We start from the raw sequence: 15,600 nt of genomic DNA, 5'->3' as shown, positions 1-15,600 counted from the left end.
CAGAATCCCATACAACTCCCTGCCCAGAGGCTCAGGGAAATCTTGTCAACTGCTTCTCCTCTGTTCCAGTTAGCCCCAGTTTACATTCTGCCACAGAACAAGTGCCTTGCAGGGCAGAGCCCACGATGGCTCTGCTTGAACAGGACTGCCAATACATCCTGATTATACTAAAGTTGTATTATATCCACCACCAAGTATGATCACATGGGGTGAGGGAGGGAGGTGCATCCCACAGCACTATGTATCAGCTCAGAGATGGACACATTTGGTTTATTTTCATCCAAGCTTTCAGAATGCAAACTCCAGGGTTTCTCCAGTGCTAACACCACTCAATATAGCTATTTCTTGTTTTTTGAGGGGGACATACTTTCCTTCTATATTCACTTCAGAACATAAAGCAGAGGGAATTTATTCCCAGACCACAGGACACATTACATTATCCTGGGTATACTCCAATTTCCCCAGATTCCAGAGAAAAGTCTTCATTCAAGATGGCAGATCAGATTATACCACCCACCTTGCTGCTAGCCTAGTCCTTTGTGATTATGAGATGCAAGGGAAGGAGGTGTGAGGCACTGAATTCTCAGCTCTTTATACTCCCCACCCTCCAGTGAACAGGGACAAATTCAATCTAATAGAATGGTTTCTAGTAAAGGCGGTCCTGGGTGCCATGGAAACCAGGCAGCTAAGCTGTCAAAAGGGCTTTTTTTGTTTCCAGCAATACTCTTCTGTCTTTTCCCTTGTTCCCAAGTCAGTTCCCCTGGTGATCCATTTTACACATCACTGCTATAATGATTAACCTGTGAGTATCCTTTTGGAGGGATAATTTAACTTGGGGCAATTACCTACTGTCTAACAACTCAAACTGATACTCTTTAATCTAGTAATCACTTTCAAATCTGTTATCATATAATCTAACTACATAAACTAAAGACAGCACTCAAGCTGGATCTTGGGCTCCAATTAAATCAGTGTTCCAGTGCCCAAGTCTGTGTAAGTGTAACCAGCTATTTTTGCCCCTTACTCTTCTCTTGCTGGTCCCCTGAGAAAGATATGCTTTTGCTCTTAATGTAGGAGAATACATAGGACGGAGGGAGCGCTGATGCAATTCTCTTAATACACATCTGAGGTTCAGAATATAGAAAAACACCATCCTGCAGGAAGTGTCAACCCTCACAATGCTAAGAACACACAATCCTAAAGTAGAAAACCAAGTGACTTGGAAACCTGCCATACATGTCTTAGAAAAGACAAAACAGATAGCATATTAACATTCTGTTTTACACAGAGCATGAGGGGTTTTCTTGGCATCACTGCCGTGTTTGGAACTCTATTAGGCTGGGGCCATTGGACATGCTGCATGAGATTCTGAGGGTCCAGAGGTCACTTACTTGCCCAGCCGTGTCTACAAGTTGAAGATGATATTCTTGTCCATTTACTGTGATCAACTTTGTGAAAGCTACAGGGAAAAAGGGAATTAAGTATTAGTTTAAATAAATTAACTCTAGACCACTTAAAAGTTTGAATAATGACAACTCATCAAGCACAGGGTCCCTTATAATCTCACAAAAAGGTTCCATGAATGAAAAGAAATGAGTCTTTGGAGTTGTATAGATTCTCCCCTACTTCCGTTATTTAAATAAGAATCACTCAGGCTGACCACAGCTCAGCCTGGGAAAACCCTGAGTCTTTTCCAAAAGAAACTGTAATTAGGCAATTGATATCCAAGAAAAATAATCTGAACGCTCTGTGATGAGTCCTTTCTCTTGTAAATAACTGAAATGTACTTCATAAAGTCTGAGGTCTAGAATGAAACAAAACCACAAAAACTTTCCATTAATTTATAGGTATTCTGGTATCAAGAGCATAAATAACTAATATTAATTGAAGTGCTAAGAATTTTTAAGCACATAAAAATTTTAAACAATTTTAACAACAGATAAAGCAACAATGCAACAAATGCTCTGTACTGAAACCACCATTCCTTCTTAAAGATCAAAGCAATTGATCATCAACTTCTTTACCTTACTAAGGGTGATGGGGATCAGATTTTAATAACTTTGGGAAGTCAACAATTCAGAATTCTAAGGAGAGAGGCTCCAAATAAACATTCACAAAAAAGAGGAAAAAAACCATCAACAGTAATAGAATATTGTATACCCAGTCCCAGCCTATCTCCTGGCTGGTCATTCCCTGTGATCAGAGCCAGGCAGCAGAATACACCCCTTGCACACCTGAGGTCCTACTTTGTTCTCATACCCAAAAAGAAGAACAAAACAATAAATGCAAATTATTCAAGAAAACTTTACATTATAAGGAGGGAGACAGGAAATCCCATCTTAACTATAAAAGTTCCACAAGAAGAGATGGTGGCTAACATCACTAGCTTTACTCTCTTCAATACAAGCTGGTGCCAGCAGGCCAACACTGTACACTATCCTCCAACCTTTTCTGAAATGATCACTTTAAGGAATCAGGTAAACCAGATGAAAACTGAACCGGAGTATTTCAAGATGGGAAATGCCAATGTGACCTGTTCACTGATTCTAAGAAAGAATTGCATTGATTTTTCCAACTTGGGATCAACTGGCACTGCAGGACCTTGAGATCACTGTCAGTCAGTGGGCTGTCTGTGAGAACCTTTCAGTCAGGTGTCAAAAAGTGTACATTGCCAGGCATGGTGCTACATGCCTTAATCCCAGTGACTTGGGAGGTTAGGGCAGGATTCCAAGTTTGAGGCTAGAACCAACAAGACCCTGTCTCAAAATAAAAAGGGCTCAAAAGGTAAAGGGCCCTAGGGTTCAATCCCCAACATCACCCTACCCTCCACACAAGTGTGTGTTTCAATTCGATGAAAATTATGAGAAACATTGGTGAGCAATAAAACCAATGACCCTTAATTAGAACTCAGCACAGATGATTATGATGTGTAAATAATTATCACAAAATTCCTGAAACAAACATCATTCATTCATTCAAAAACTACTTCTTTGCTGTCACTACCAGCTGCACTGTTCTATGTGCTTGAGATGCTATAGGTTCCTGACTGGGAGCTGACATGTCATGAAGAGACTCACATACCTACCTACCCTGCTTGATATCCAGTGTGATCTGGGGAAAGATCATTTGACACAGGTCACATGGGAAGTGAAAAAAAGCAATAATGTCAAAGCACCTGAAGCTAAGAAAGAAGGCAGGTAGATAGCTAGCTGGAGAGTTATACAGGTTGGAAGAGTATAAGGTGGCCTTAGGAGACTTTGGATCTTTATTCTCAACGTGATGGGAAACCAAGATTCTTGAGTAGGGGAGTAACCTGATCTGATCTATATCCTTAAAAGGTCACTCTGGTAATATTCGCCTGAATAACAGGTGAAAATGAACACAGCGGTAGTCAAGCAGAAGCCAACGACACAGTAACCAGCAATATTGACTAACCAGACTGCTGTGATCTCTAAAAGATGATGATGGACTGGATTGGGGAAGGGGCGGGGGGAGACGGACTCTGGATGTGCTCAGAGGCAGAACCAAAAGGATCTGACTGGTTAGAAGTGGGTCATGAGAGAATAGAGTTGGGATGATTCTAAAATTTGGCTTTAACAGTAAGATGAAGAGAGCTTTTGCTAAATCTAAGAAAAGACTGGGGAAGAATACTGGGGGTTGAAGAGAAGGGGATGAATAGTTTGGTTTGTTAAGCTTGCAATGCTTATTAAATAACCAAGATAATGAGGGCAGTTAAATAAAGATATCAATGAAGAGAATGAGGCTGGGGAGACACATTTGTGGGTCTATAGCAAACAGAAGAGGGAAGGTCACCAGGAGTGCAAAGCAACCTATACTGCTAAGTCAGGGAGATGCACAAGATCAGTCAAGGAGCCTGGGGAAGTACTGGCCAGTGACCTAAGAGCAAGAGGGCAAGAAATATATTGTGCCTAAGAAATAAAGGAAAGAAAATACTAACATTCAAGGAGATCTTCACATATAAAGGGATTTAAATTCCTTTACACAAAGCAGAAAATGAAACTGAAGACCTTCTATTTTATCATGGGAAAGGGCCTCTGCTGGTACTGTAGAAAAAAATGGAAGAGAGGACAGAACAGCAGCAAGTCTATTCTGTCCTCTAATTCCAACCAGGAGTAGAAACAGAAAGCTGACTTTCTCTTGATATCACTCTCCTTAAGCCTTCTTTATCCTCCTTTTTCAATTACTAGAGAAATTAATACACTCCACTCTAAAACCCTCAAATTCTCTTAAGTAGATTAATAGCTATTTACCAGTAGCAGCTACTAGGCAAGCTAACAGAGGTTGCTAAAATTTGGCATTCATGAAGTGAGATTTGTGTTACTAAAGTAACACAAATCTCACTTTGTAATGTGCTCAGTATTGTTTTTAATTCATATCCCACTGAGAAAATCTAGCAGCAGGCAAGCTTGATAACACTGCAAAACTTCTAGAATTTCCCAAATTCTCATAGGAGCTTTATCATTCATCAATAGTGCTACTGTGAGATGGCAGAGGTTATAAACTATTGCTATTTTTGCTTTTTAAATGATAAGCTCACATTTGTTTAATTTTACTGTATCAGTAAGTCTGTATTTTGTTTGATTAATGCAATAGTAGATGACAAAGCACTTCTGCATATACATATTTCTGGCCTAAAAGTTTTCCCAAACTAGAAACCATGTGGTTTTATTCAAGTTATTTTCTTATACCCCTATTGTTAAAGATGACAGGATCTCCAAATTTTAGCTTTTACAGTAATACTTCATTGAAATCTGACACCACTGAATGTCTACTATAAATAGCCCATTCTCCCACTGTAAAGATAACTATAAAATAAATTGCTAGATAATTTCCAGACCTAGGGAGTACTGTATTTTTTAAAATCCGAAAATCATCCATATTAGCAAAATGTTCACAATAACCTTTTCCTCTCTTTAGAATTCACTGTTATTGCTAAAATGTTTTTCCACCAAATAGAATCAGGGTAGAATAGATAGTCTAGCAAAGACTAACAGAAACACGATGTTATTGTCCAGGTATGACAGGGACCCTGAAAGCACATGTGAGACAAAGAATACTGATAAGTGAAATGCTTGGGAAAGCTATAACCTAACCAGTGAATTCATCCATTTAGTGGATTAATAATTTGAATAGATTAGTGGGTGGTAATCATTACAGGTGGGTAGGACATGACTGTAGAAAGTGGTCCAGGGGAAGTGCTTGGGGATTATGTATTTTGTCTTTGGCTCCTCAAGTGCCTTCTCTGCTTCCTGGTTACCAGGAGGAGAGCAGCTTTCTCTGCCATGCCCTGCCATGATGTTCTCTCTGCCTCACCTCTGGCCCAGAGTAACAGAGTTGGCTAATCATGGACTGAACCTCTGAAATTGTGAGCCTAAAATAAACTTCTCCTCTTCTGAGTTGTTCTTGCTAGGTCATCGTGACAAAACTAACACAGAGTGGACAGAAATTGAACAGATTTTCATGCCAGAATATGCCTCACAAACCCTCAAGGGAGTCATGAAATTTGACATTCATCTCTGCTCTTGCCTAAAAAAAGACTTTAATGAATAAACTGAATTCATGTTTGAGATTAAAAAAAAAAAAAAAAAAGCCCTCACTGTTGAGCATTTTGGGAAAAAATTTAAAAAACACAAATAAAGATGACATTGACACTGTTGGGAAGCCAGTCTAGCCAAGAGAGGAGGTGTGTGCCTATTGTCCCAGCTACTTGGGAGGACACTGCTTGAGCCCAATAATTGGAAACAAGCCTTGATGATATAGCAAGACCCCATCTCAAAAAAAAAGTAGAGTTATACCATTCTGTTTCTCAGATAATTTTCTCAGATAATATGTAAGTTGAACTTTCTTCTATCAATTACTTACCTATGAAGAAAATGTATTTATATAAAACACCATGATCTTCCTTCCAACTCAACTCTAAATGGCACAAATCTACAATTATAATAACCATTATTACATGCAGAGCTACCAAGAAAATGATCTTCTACTATTCTATGAATAAAATTCCCAAATCAGCCTTATCTTTTTAAGACCATAAAGTCCCAATTTGCTATATTTAGCAAATATTAAAGCTAAGATCTTTGTTTTCTTATGTTCTTATTCCAGCGGATAGATAACCAAACCATTCACCGTAGCATCAAATTAATGTGCTTATTCTCTAAGTACCCAGCTAAATGCAATACAGCCTGTTCAGGACTCCTCTCTGCAGATAACCAGCAGTGATTACTTCCAAAAGTGGGTCTTGAGTTAGTTTAGCAAAGGACAGATTTCCTTTTTCACCAGGATAGTGGGGCACAAAAGACAATTTTAAGCCAGCAGTTAAGCAAACTTTCCCCGTAGAGGGCCAGAGAGTAAATAGTTCAGGCTTTGTAGGCCACACAGTTTAATTATGCCACTATAGAGCAAAAGCAGTCAAAGATAATATGTAAAGAAATAAGCAAGGCAATAACATAAATGTTCCAATAAAACTTTATTTCTGGGTGCTGAAACCTGAATTTCATATACTTTTCACATGTCACAACATTCTTTGGACTTAAAAAAAAAAAATCATTCTTAGCTTGCGCTATACAAAAACAAGCAGTGTGCCCTTCTAACCTGCAGTCTGCAAACCCTCTGTTAAAAAGCAAAGCACTGAAGTACTTCTTTTGCAAGATGCAGGCATGAACCGAGTTGTTCAGTCTGCTTTATGTCTACCATACCAGAAGGTTTTGATCCATCCCATATTTAAATCTGTGTTCCTGCCTGCAAATCTTAGATCTAAGACCTGATTTCAAGAATCTGAGAAGACTGGTTCCAGGGTTTACCTAGGATTTTAAAATAGCTTGAAATAAGATCAGTTTCACTCCCAGCAACTCAGCTTCCCTGGATGTTACTATTTAGATTATCCTCTGTGGTCCCTAGAATTCTTGTGGAAGATTTTTAAACCATTGATTCAAACTAAACAAAGGTTGGTTGTGGCTGGTTCTGGTTGTCTGTGCTTTTTTTCTGCACATGGCCTGAAATGCCAACAGGTTCCCTGAGCCAACTTCTTTTTAATGCTATAACTATTTGCTCCAACCCCAGAATAGCTCATTTCTCTGTAACCTCTTTCACGTCTTTAGGGCTGGAAGTGGTTGGGGGTGGCTAAGCTTCTGCAAGAGTAAGAGATTAGGGTATGGAGTGTTTTCAGCTTGAACTCTCTAAAAAGGCTACTTCAGAGAGGAAGAAAGAAAGGAAACAACAACAAAAAGAATGTGCTCTCTATTACTATTTTCTTGAAGCATATTCTGGATATGAACATTCCAGGAGAGGACCAGATCCTAGTGACATGAGTAACAATTTCTACATGGCAAGGAATTTGGGCACTGAATGAAAATAATCATTCAGTGTAAAGTAGATAAAGTTTCTGGAAACTTTCTTTGACCCTAGTTGGAAAAACACAGATTTAACTGAATATCTCCCTACAATAAAGGCCTCCAGGAATACACACAACCATCTGTATGCAAAAGAAGCCTTCTCAACTTAGAAGAACTCAAAACAATACTTACTGTTTTCTATGGTTGGATCATAGGAGTCCACAAACTGGCCTTCAACAAACTGAATCGTCAGTGAGGATTTCCCTATGGAAGAGAACAACAGCTCAGCATGTACTGGCATGTTAAGGTAGACAGATTCTACTTTAAAAAAAAAAAAAAAAAGTCACTCTAAATTTGAAGAAACTAAAGGACCAGGGTCAGAAAACATCTGTAATTATTATTTGAGCAATTTCAAAAAGCAAAGTACTGTTCCTTAATTTGCTTTATATAAGACTTAAAGCAATTAAGTCATTATGAACTAAATAATTCTAAGACATTAACAAGTATCACTGACCAATAAGGACATCATATATCCAGTTAAACTGTAAACTCTTCAAGAAGATCTAAACTAGGCTGACTTCCTCTGGTGTCCTCGAAATCTGGCTATTTAATTTTATTATGAAAATGTAGTTTACATGTGCTCTTTTATATATGGCTGTTAAAAGCGTTACCAGGTATAGCTTTCAAAATCAGTAATATGAAAACATGTAACATAAGCCTTTTATTTCAAAAACTCCTTCAGATAGAAATCCTATTCCAATTGTTCAGCATTAAAGACCTGGGAGTGTCTAGAAAATTAAGAAATATTTTAGGGGCTGGGGATGTGGCTCAAGCGGTAGCACGCTCGCCTGGCATGAGTGAGGCCCGGGTTCGATCCTCAGCACCACATACAAACAAAGATGTTGTGTCCGCCGAAAACTAAAATTAATAAATATTAAAATTCTCATTCTCTCTCTTAAAAAAAAGAAATATTTAGATTTCACCAGTACCAACTGGGCCTACATGTTAACACAAGAACTTCCCACTTCCCTATTTGTTTTCTGAAATTTCTACTGGAGAACTTCAGAACAGGGTATGTAACTATTCTGGGAAGAAATATGGAGAACTCAAATCGATTAAGTTATTATCAAGATGGGATTGTGGCTCAGCGGCAGTGAATTGTCTGGCATGTGTGAGGCACTGGATTTGATTCTCAGCACCATATATTAAATAAATAAGTAAAGGTCTAACAACTAAAAGAGAGAGAGAGAGAGATTAATAGTAAGTTGTTCCTCCCTCATGTCACTTCTAAACCTTTCTCTTTCACATCCTCAGAACATTATTAAACATATGCTCCACATGCTTGCCATATTCTCTTCCATCTCAAAAGGTATGTATGACAATCACACCCTGCACTGCTAGGGTCTGTAATGATGGGCACAAAACCACAGGGAGGCAGACTCACAAGCTGTGAAAGGTTTTCACACCAAGACATTCCCCACAGGCTCAAAAATTAAATCAATTCATTAAAAAGCTGGAATAAAAGCAGGATCTGCTGGGAGACAGCTAGAAAAATCAAGAAAATCAGCAGACCCATTGACTCCTGCTGCAGTCAGAATGAATTCTCATCTCTGACCACAACCTGCCAGTTCTGGCTGCCTCTCTGGCCCCTGAACCCCCCAGGCTCCAGTCACATCCCTGATGTTTCTGCCAAGTTCCTACTACCTTAGCCTCTTTATTCTAGCTACCATCCTTCCAGATCTGATGGTATGACTCATTTTTGTCACTCTGGTCTGTGCTCCAACATCAGTTCTACAGAGAAGGCCACCTGACTTAAGATAGCACCTAGCTCCTAACAGTCTCGTATCTATCCTGTTTCACTACTTCTTACTACTTCAGGTTAGCTGAAACTGTCCTCTTATTTGTTCACTAAGACCAGTGTACTACCTGACACACTCATTTCTAAATCAACGAATGAGATTAAAGCTCAGACCCCAGTCTTCCATTCAGATACTACCAAAGATCTTAACTTGATATAAATATAAAACAGTTCATAGAGACGAAGGAACAATAACTCGTATTCATTGGCATCCAATCATGGGTCTGTCTACCATATAGGGATGCAACAGTAGTTTAGAAACTCCATCAATTTCAACTAGATTGTGTTCAAAAGAAATCATGCTGTATGGGGCTGCTATTGTAGCTCAGTGGTAAAGCACTTGCCTAGCATGTGTGAAGCACTGGGTTCGATCCTCAGCACCACATAAAAATAAAAAGTATTGTGTCCATCTACAACTGAAAAAGAAAAAAGAAACCATGCTGTATATGCTAGCCCACAAAATGTAACAATTATTTTAAGTTGTGAACAGAGAGAAAAAAACCTTGTCAGTGAAACTGAAAAGGGAGTTAAAAAAATTCTTATTTATGTATATCTAACATTATTACCTGAAGAAAAAAAACCTTTAACCTTATGTAGGTATGAGGCACTGTATGTACATCTTACAAATGAAAAGAAGGAAGAAAGCAGAGGACAAAATTTACCCCAAGATAAAGGTCCAAGTTACAAAGAAAAAAGGAAAGAGGATAAAGAGTCCTGTAATGTTTCTAAAAGTAGGACTGGATTAAAAGTAGAAGAGCTGAACATGATGGTACATGCCTGCAATCCCAGCTACTGGGGAGACTGAGGCAGGAGAATCACAAATTTGAAACTACTCTGAGAAATTTAGCAAGACTGTCTCAAAAAACAAAAAGGGCTGAGGATGTAGCTCACTGGTAGAACACCCCAAGGTTCAATTCCTAGTACTGCAATCAATCATTCAGTCAACAAATAAAACAAAAGAAAGGGGTCATATATGATATATAAGATCCCCAAAGGTGGGAAACTAGCAGAAACCCTGGAGGGGACTTTCTCTGCACTGGCCTCTATACTGGCCCTAGAAAAACTTACTAGGAAGGGTGAAGGAGGGGGTGAACAGCCTCTAGAACTACCATATGAAATGTAGAAAGCCACATTTAAGCAAAAAAACATCCAAGTTACATACATTAAACAAGAGAGCATGAGAGATGGGCTGGGCACAACAAAGTGAAAAAATGGATAAATAAAAGGGCTTGACTATATTTAAAAGATACAATATTGTTACACATTCAGAGTTCCCTATTTTTATTATAAAGGGAATAAATTGTTTGACAGACAATATTAACATTTAACTTGAAAAACATAAGTAATCATTCTGGCAAAAACAAAATCCTGACTGGTGTCTGTCTTGAGTTGGGATACCAGAGTTGTCATAAACTGGATTTCTCAATCAGAGAGCCCCTGGGAGGACATTAGCATAAGTGGGACTGAAGAGAAAAGATGATTTTTCCCTTGGACTCTCCCCCTAAGGGAGATCATTAATTATTGAGACTTTAAAAATGGACATAAAAGCTCTATTTGCTGACATGACATAGCTATTTTACCCCATTTTCATTAAAAGGGGGATTATTAAACAACTAGTATTTGAATCTTCATAAGTCAGCATTGATATTAATCTTTGTAAGCAAATCCCCCTACTTATTTTCAAGTGTTCTCAGCTCTGGCTACCAAATTTTCTGGCTTTAGGGGATGTCTCTGAGGAAGCAGTTCAGCGACTGCAGTCCAGCTCTGTGTGCAGCTTGCAGGCAGCTACTAAAAGGCCAATGCTGATCTATAGCCAACTATGTTCTTCATTGTGATCATTTTTTAAAAGCCTCCCTCATACTTTCACGCATTAAGTTGGCTTTTGTCCTTAAAAAACCCCAGGTTCTGAAATACCAACTATTTCCTAAAGATGACTTGGCGCTTAGAAGGCTTATAAATCTGTACAACTGAAGATGAATCCCAAACTCCAGATCAACTCTTGGGAGAAAAGAGTTACATGACAAGAATCCAAGAGAGATCTGAAAACAGAAAAGCAGCACATGATCAGGTGTAAGCATATCTGCACAGTAACAGACATAAATCACTCATTTCCTAACACATGTTACCAAAAGGTTTTAAAAGAATACATCCCAATCCCCACAAACAATTTCCACATACTCTTCCTCCAAACCAAAAAACACCAAATATACAAACCATAAAAAATCATTTAAACTAGGCCTGGTGATGTACACCTGTAATCCCAGTTACTCTGAAGGCTGAGGCAGGAGAATCCCAAGTTCAAGATCAGCCTAGGCAACTTAGCCAGATCCTGTGTCAAAATAAAATCAAAAGGGCTGAAGATGTAGCTCAGTGGTAGAGTGCTTGGTTCAACGCCTCATTCCTCAAAAATACCAAAAACCAATACAAAAGCCAAAAGTAAAACACTCTTCTGAACTTTTAACAGGTAAAAATGGCAAAGATAAAAAACTGGCAAGACAAAACAGTACCCTGCAAGTTTTTTTTACCCAATATTTTCGCTATAGACGGTGTGCCTTCAAGGTTGTTAGCTGATACTTATACTTTGTGATTACTGAGAAACAGGTACTGTTTTACACAACTACTTTAATAGTTTTCAGATTAATTTTGAACTTGTTTTCATGTGTTCTGAAAAAAGAAAAACTAATTGTACTATCTGTCCTACCCCCACCCTCCACTATTCTCTAGAACAGTTTACATATTACTAGTTCACTGGGATGATGGAGAATAGGTTTTCTGTCTACTAATTAGTCTCTCAAGTCTCATATACTGATTTTCAGGACTGCCCTCTTCTTCCCTAGTTCTTCTTCAGTATTTATTTATTTGCTGTAAGGGATTGAACCCAGGGTCTCCAGGCATGCTAGGCAAGTGGCTCTGCCACTGACCTACAGCCCCAGTCCCTAGTCCAAATTCTTACCATTGTTTCAAGGAATTTTGATGTTCATGCTAGTACACTCTTGAACAACTTAGCCTCAAAGCCCAGTGGTCTTGCCACCAGTATGATCTCCATGCCACTTCAGTAGCCTACCTCCTGAGTACCCAGTGCTGACCAATCAACAGACCCAAGTACTCTGGCAGTGCATCCAGACCACCTCTGAAGCAGTGTTTCAACACCACTGGATCATGAGATCAACTTAATGAGCCATGACAAGAACACTGGGTTGTAAGTAAAGGTGTCATGAAATTTGTCTTTGTTATACACATTTATGACTGAGTAACAATGTAAATGCATTTCTTACTGGGTTGCAGTCAGAAAGCTTAGAAATATGCTACAGTAAACCATGACCCTAAATCACCAATTCCATAGGTTTCACTTCCTTCTGTATGTAGCTTAAACTCCAAGATAAATCATTTCCCATTACCCTTTTGTCAAAAGCCTCCAATTTCCTTTTTCTGAGCATTCTGTGATCTTAATCTACTTGAATGCTACTGCTTAACTGTTGGAAAAATCCCCTGCACCTGTGTGGGCTGGTGACCCTTAACAAGTCAGGTCTTCCCCTCTCCACCCAATCTCCATAGGCTCCTCTATGGGTGACTCCTTTTCCTCCTACACTAGCAGTTCTACATGTTTAAGTGTGGGCAGAGAGGACGGCCCAGCATTAGCTCAGGGTACTTGTTATAAATGCAAATTATTAAATCTACTTAAACCTCCAGGATGGAAAGCTCTAGGAAGAATATAAACAAGCCCCAGAGGTGAAGTTTGAGAACTACTGCCCTTGGGCAACAAGTTCAACTATTACAATTGGTGGCCTCAGCCTCCAGGGTGTTCCCTAATACTCCAGTTCAGACCAGGAGCTCAGATCATGAGCATTTAAAGAATACATAATAGGGGCCAGCCAGGATTAAGACACAGCCATGATTAAAAGATACATACAGGAGGCACTCTCTACTCCAAATCCTCTTATCCACCCAGTCTTCGTGCACATCAGACTCTGAATGGAGCCTGAATCCTGTGATGCAATCCCGTGATGCAGGCCTGGCTGTTATTAATCATCACTGACTCAAAGAAATAGGCTGGCACCAGTGCTTACCATAGCTCTTCTATCTCTTTTCTCTACCTGCTCCCTCCTGGTGTCCTCTAAACCTTTTCATAAAATAGTTCAGCAGTCTCATTATTGAATAATTCCATTCCAGGTAGCTTGTTATAACCCTGCCTCTGAAATATATATATATATATATATATATATATATTTTTTTAAAGCCAAGGGTTTGCACTAATTTGTGCTTCCTTTTGCTGTATGGGCGGAGAAAGATCTCAATAGGTGCTGTTGCAATTGGGTGCTGCATGCTTGACCCTGAAGATGAGTGCAGCCTATAGAAAATCATCTTAGCCACTTACAACTCCATCCCACCAATCCAATTTAAATACACCCGTGGGGGTGCAAGTACATAGTGTGTGTCCTACAGGAAACTGGCTATAATACTTGACAATAGTATGTAGATCCTAGTTTGAGGAGTCTTGAACAATAGGTCAAATAAATAGAGGTTCAAACTCTGGAAGCAATTAAGGAAAAGAACCAGCTCTCTAACTTTACAAAGGAACTCAGACATCAATGAAACCTGCAGGAAAACAACTGAAAGAACACAACTGAATTTAAAGAATCAACTAGAAAACTACTGGCCAGAGGCAAGCTGCGACTTCTGGATATTTATCTCCATAGAGTTAAATTATGACATTTCCACAGAAGAGGAATTTGGTTTATTCACCTTTCCAATTCCCTGGAGCTAAATGAGTTAAGCATTCACTTGACCTTCTCATTTCTTTAGATAAAGGCAGAACTGCTTTTGTAAAACAAGATCAGCTCCCCAATATGTCTTTCTTCCGTTTCTACCTCCTACAAGTTCTAATTTTTATAATTCCAAGCTTGGTAACATTTCATTCCATTCTGATACCCGAATGCTCCATGCTCTATAGATTAAGACATTCATAAAACTCAATTATTTTTAAAGCAGCTATTATGTGCCAGCAGGCACAATTTCAGGTACTGGAATACAGTGAACAGATGAAACCCCTTCCTAGGTACAAAAAAAGATAATCAGGAGAAACACACTCAAAGTAAGTGTAATAAATGGGAGAAAATCTGGATATCTATTTCCTGTAACCAAGAGGATACAACTTCAGCAGTTACCATGGTTTTTTAAACTAATGAGTAAATGTAGCTAAGCAATAATGATCACCAGCAATTATCAACACCATAAAGAGAGAAATACTCAGATTTTATGTGCCTTCTGATGGGAACACAGACCACCACTCTGCAATCAGTGGGGTGAAGGGAGAAACTATCCAAACCTGATCAAACTGCTGTATCTAATTACCAATTTACAGCAAACAAATGAACATGCTAAGTATATATGGGGATACAGTAGCCAAACCTGGACCCGGGTAATACTTTAGGAAGACCCCTCCCCCACAAATCAGAATTTCTAGAGATGGACCTATGCTTCAGTATTTAAATCTTTAAAAATCCATCCAGTGATTCCCATCTGCAGCCAATTTTGAAAAACAGTATTCTAAAGCAGTGTTGTCCAACATTAATGCAAAGAGTTCAGTGCAGATTCATAGCTCTGAAGTGAGGTGTGGGTTTTCTCTAGCAAAGTCTCTCGACCACACTTGGAGAGGCAAAGCTCTGGAGAGTTTAGAACACTGAATCTCAAACTTGGCTGCCCCAGGAATCACTTAGAATTTCCAAAACTACTGTCTGGATCTCACATCCACTGATTTTGATCCAACTGGTACAGGGTGTGGGGTCAGGCACTGGGTCTTTTAAAAGCTCCCTCCCCCAGATGATTCTAATATTCCACACCATCTCAAAGTCAACATCATCAAGGAAGACAGAAAAGGAAGGATGGAAAGAACCTGTTTTTGAGTTGACTGTCCACTCAATCAACCTCTAGTCTTCCATCCATCCATTCTGTCTAACCAGAATGACTTAATTTGCAGTCAAAACCATCCTGATTACAATATTAACTGTATGAAAATAGAACTGAAAAAAAGTATAATATCTCCTTAGGAGAATCATTCAACTTACTTATCTTCTAGCTCATAATTTTGTATTCCACAGTGATAAGCACCTTCAGCCACTTCTACTTTATGGAACTTTACCTACATCACTCTAACTCTACACCCACTCTTGACAGTCCAGAAGTAAAATTCCTCCATGAATTTTTACTTCTCTAAAAGACACAGGCAATCAGTGCTGCCTTCTAATAATTGGTTTAAGTGATCATCATAGGAAGATTCTAGAGCCAGAAATCTAAACAAGTATGAAACCATGTTTTTTTTTTTTCTTTTTTTTTTTTCTTGGTGCTGGGGATCAAACTCAGGGCCTTGTGAATGTTAGGCAAGCACTT

The 15,600-nt window shown here is 38.9% G+C and overlaps 1 protein-coding gene across 1 annotated transcript in view; it reads right to left on the bottom strand.

The window, feature by feature from the left end:
• Positions 1-15,600, bottom strand: part of Rheb (Ras homolog, mTORC1 binding) — a 45,478-nt gene that overhangs the window by 15,897 nt on the left and 13,981 nt on the right. The window contains exons 2-3 of the mRNA XM_026413853.2: positions 7,548-7,619; positions 1,392-1,459 (exon numbers count right to left, since the gene is read on the bottom strand). Coding sequence (XP_026269638.1) covers positions 1,392-1,459; positions 7,548-7,619 — 140 coding nt within the window. The remainder of the gene's footprint in view (positions 1-1,391; positions 1,460-7,547; positions 7,620-15,600) is intronic.

The sequence above is a fragment of the Urocitellus parryii genome, chromosome 3 (assembly GCF_045843805.1).
Source record: "Urocitellus parryii isolate mUroPar1 chromosome 3, mUroPar1.hap1, whole genome shotgun sequence".
Classification (NCBI taxonomy): Eukaryota; Metazoa; Chordata; class Mammalia; order Rodentia; family Sciuridae; genus Urocitellus; species Urocitellus parryii.
This window is presented reverse-complemented; position numbering and strand designations above follow the sequence as displayed.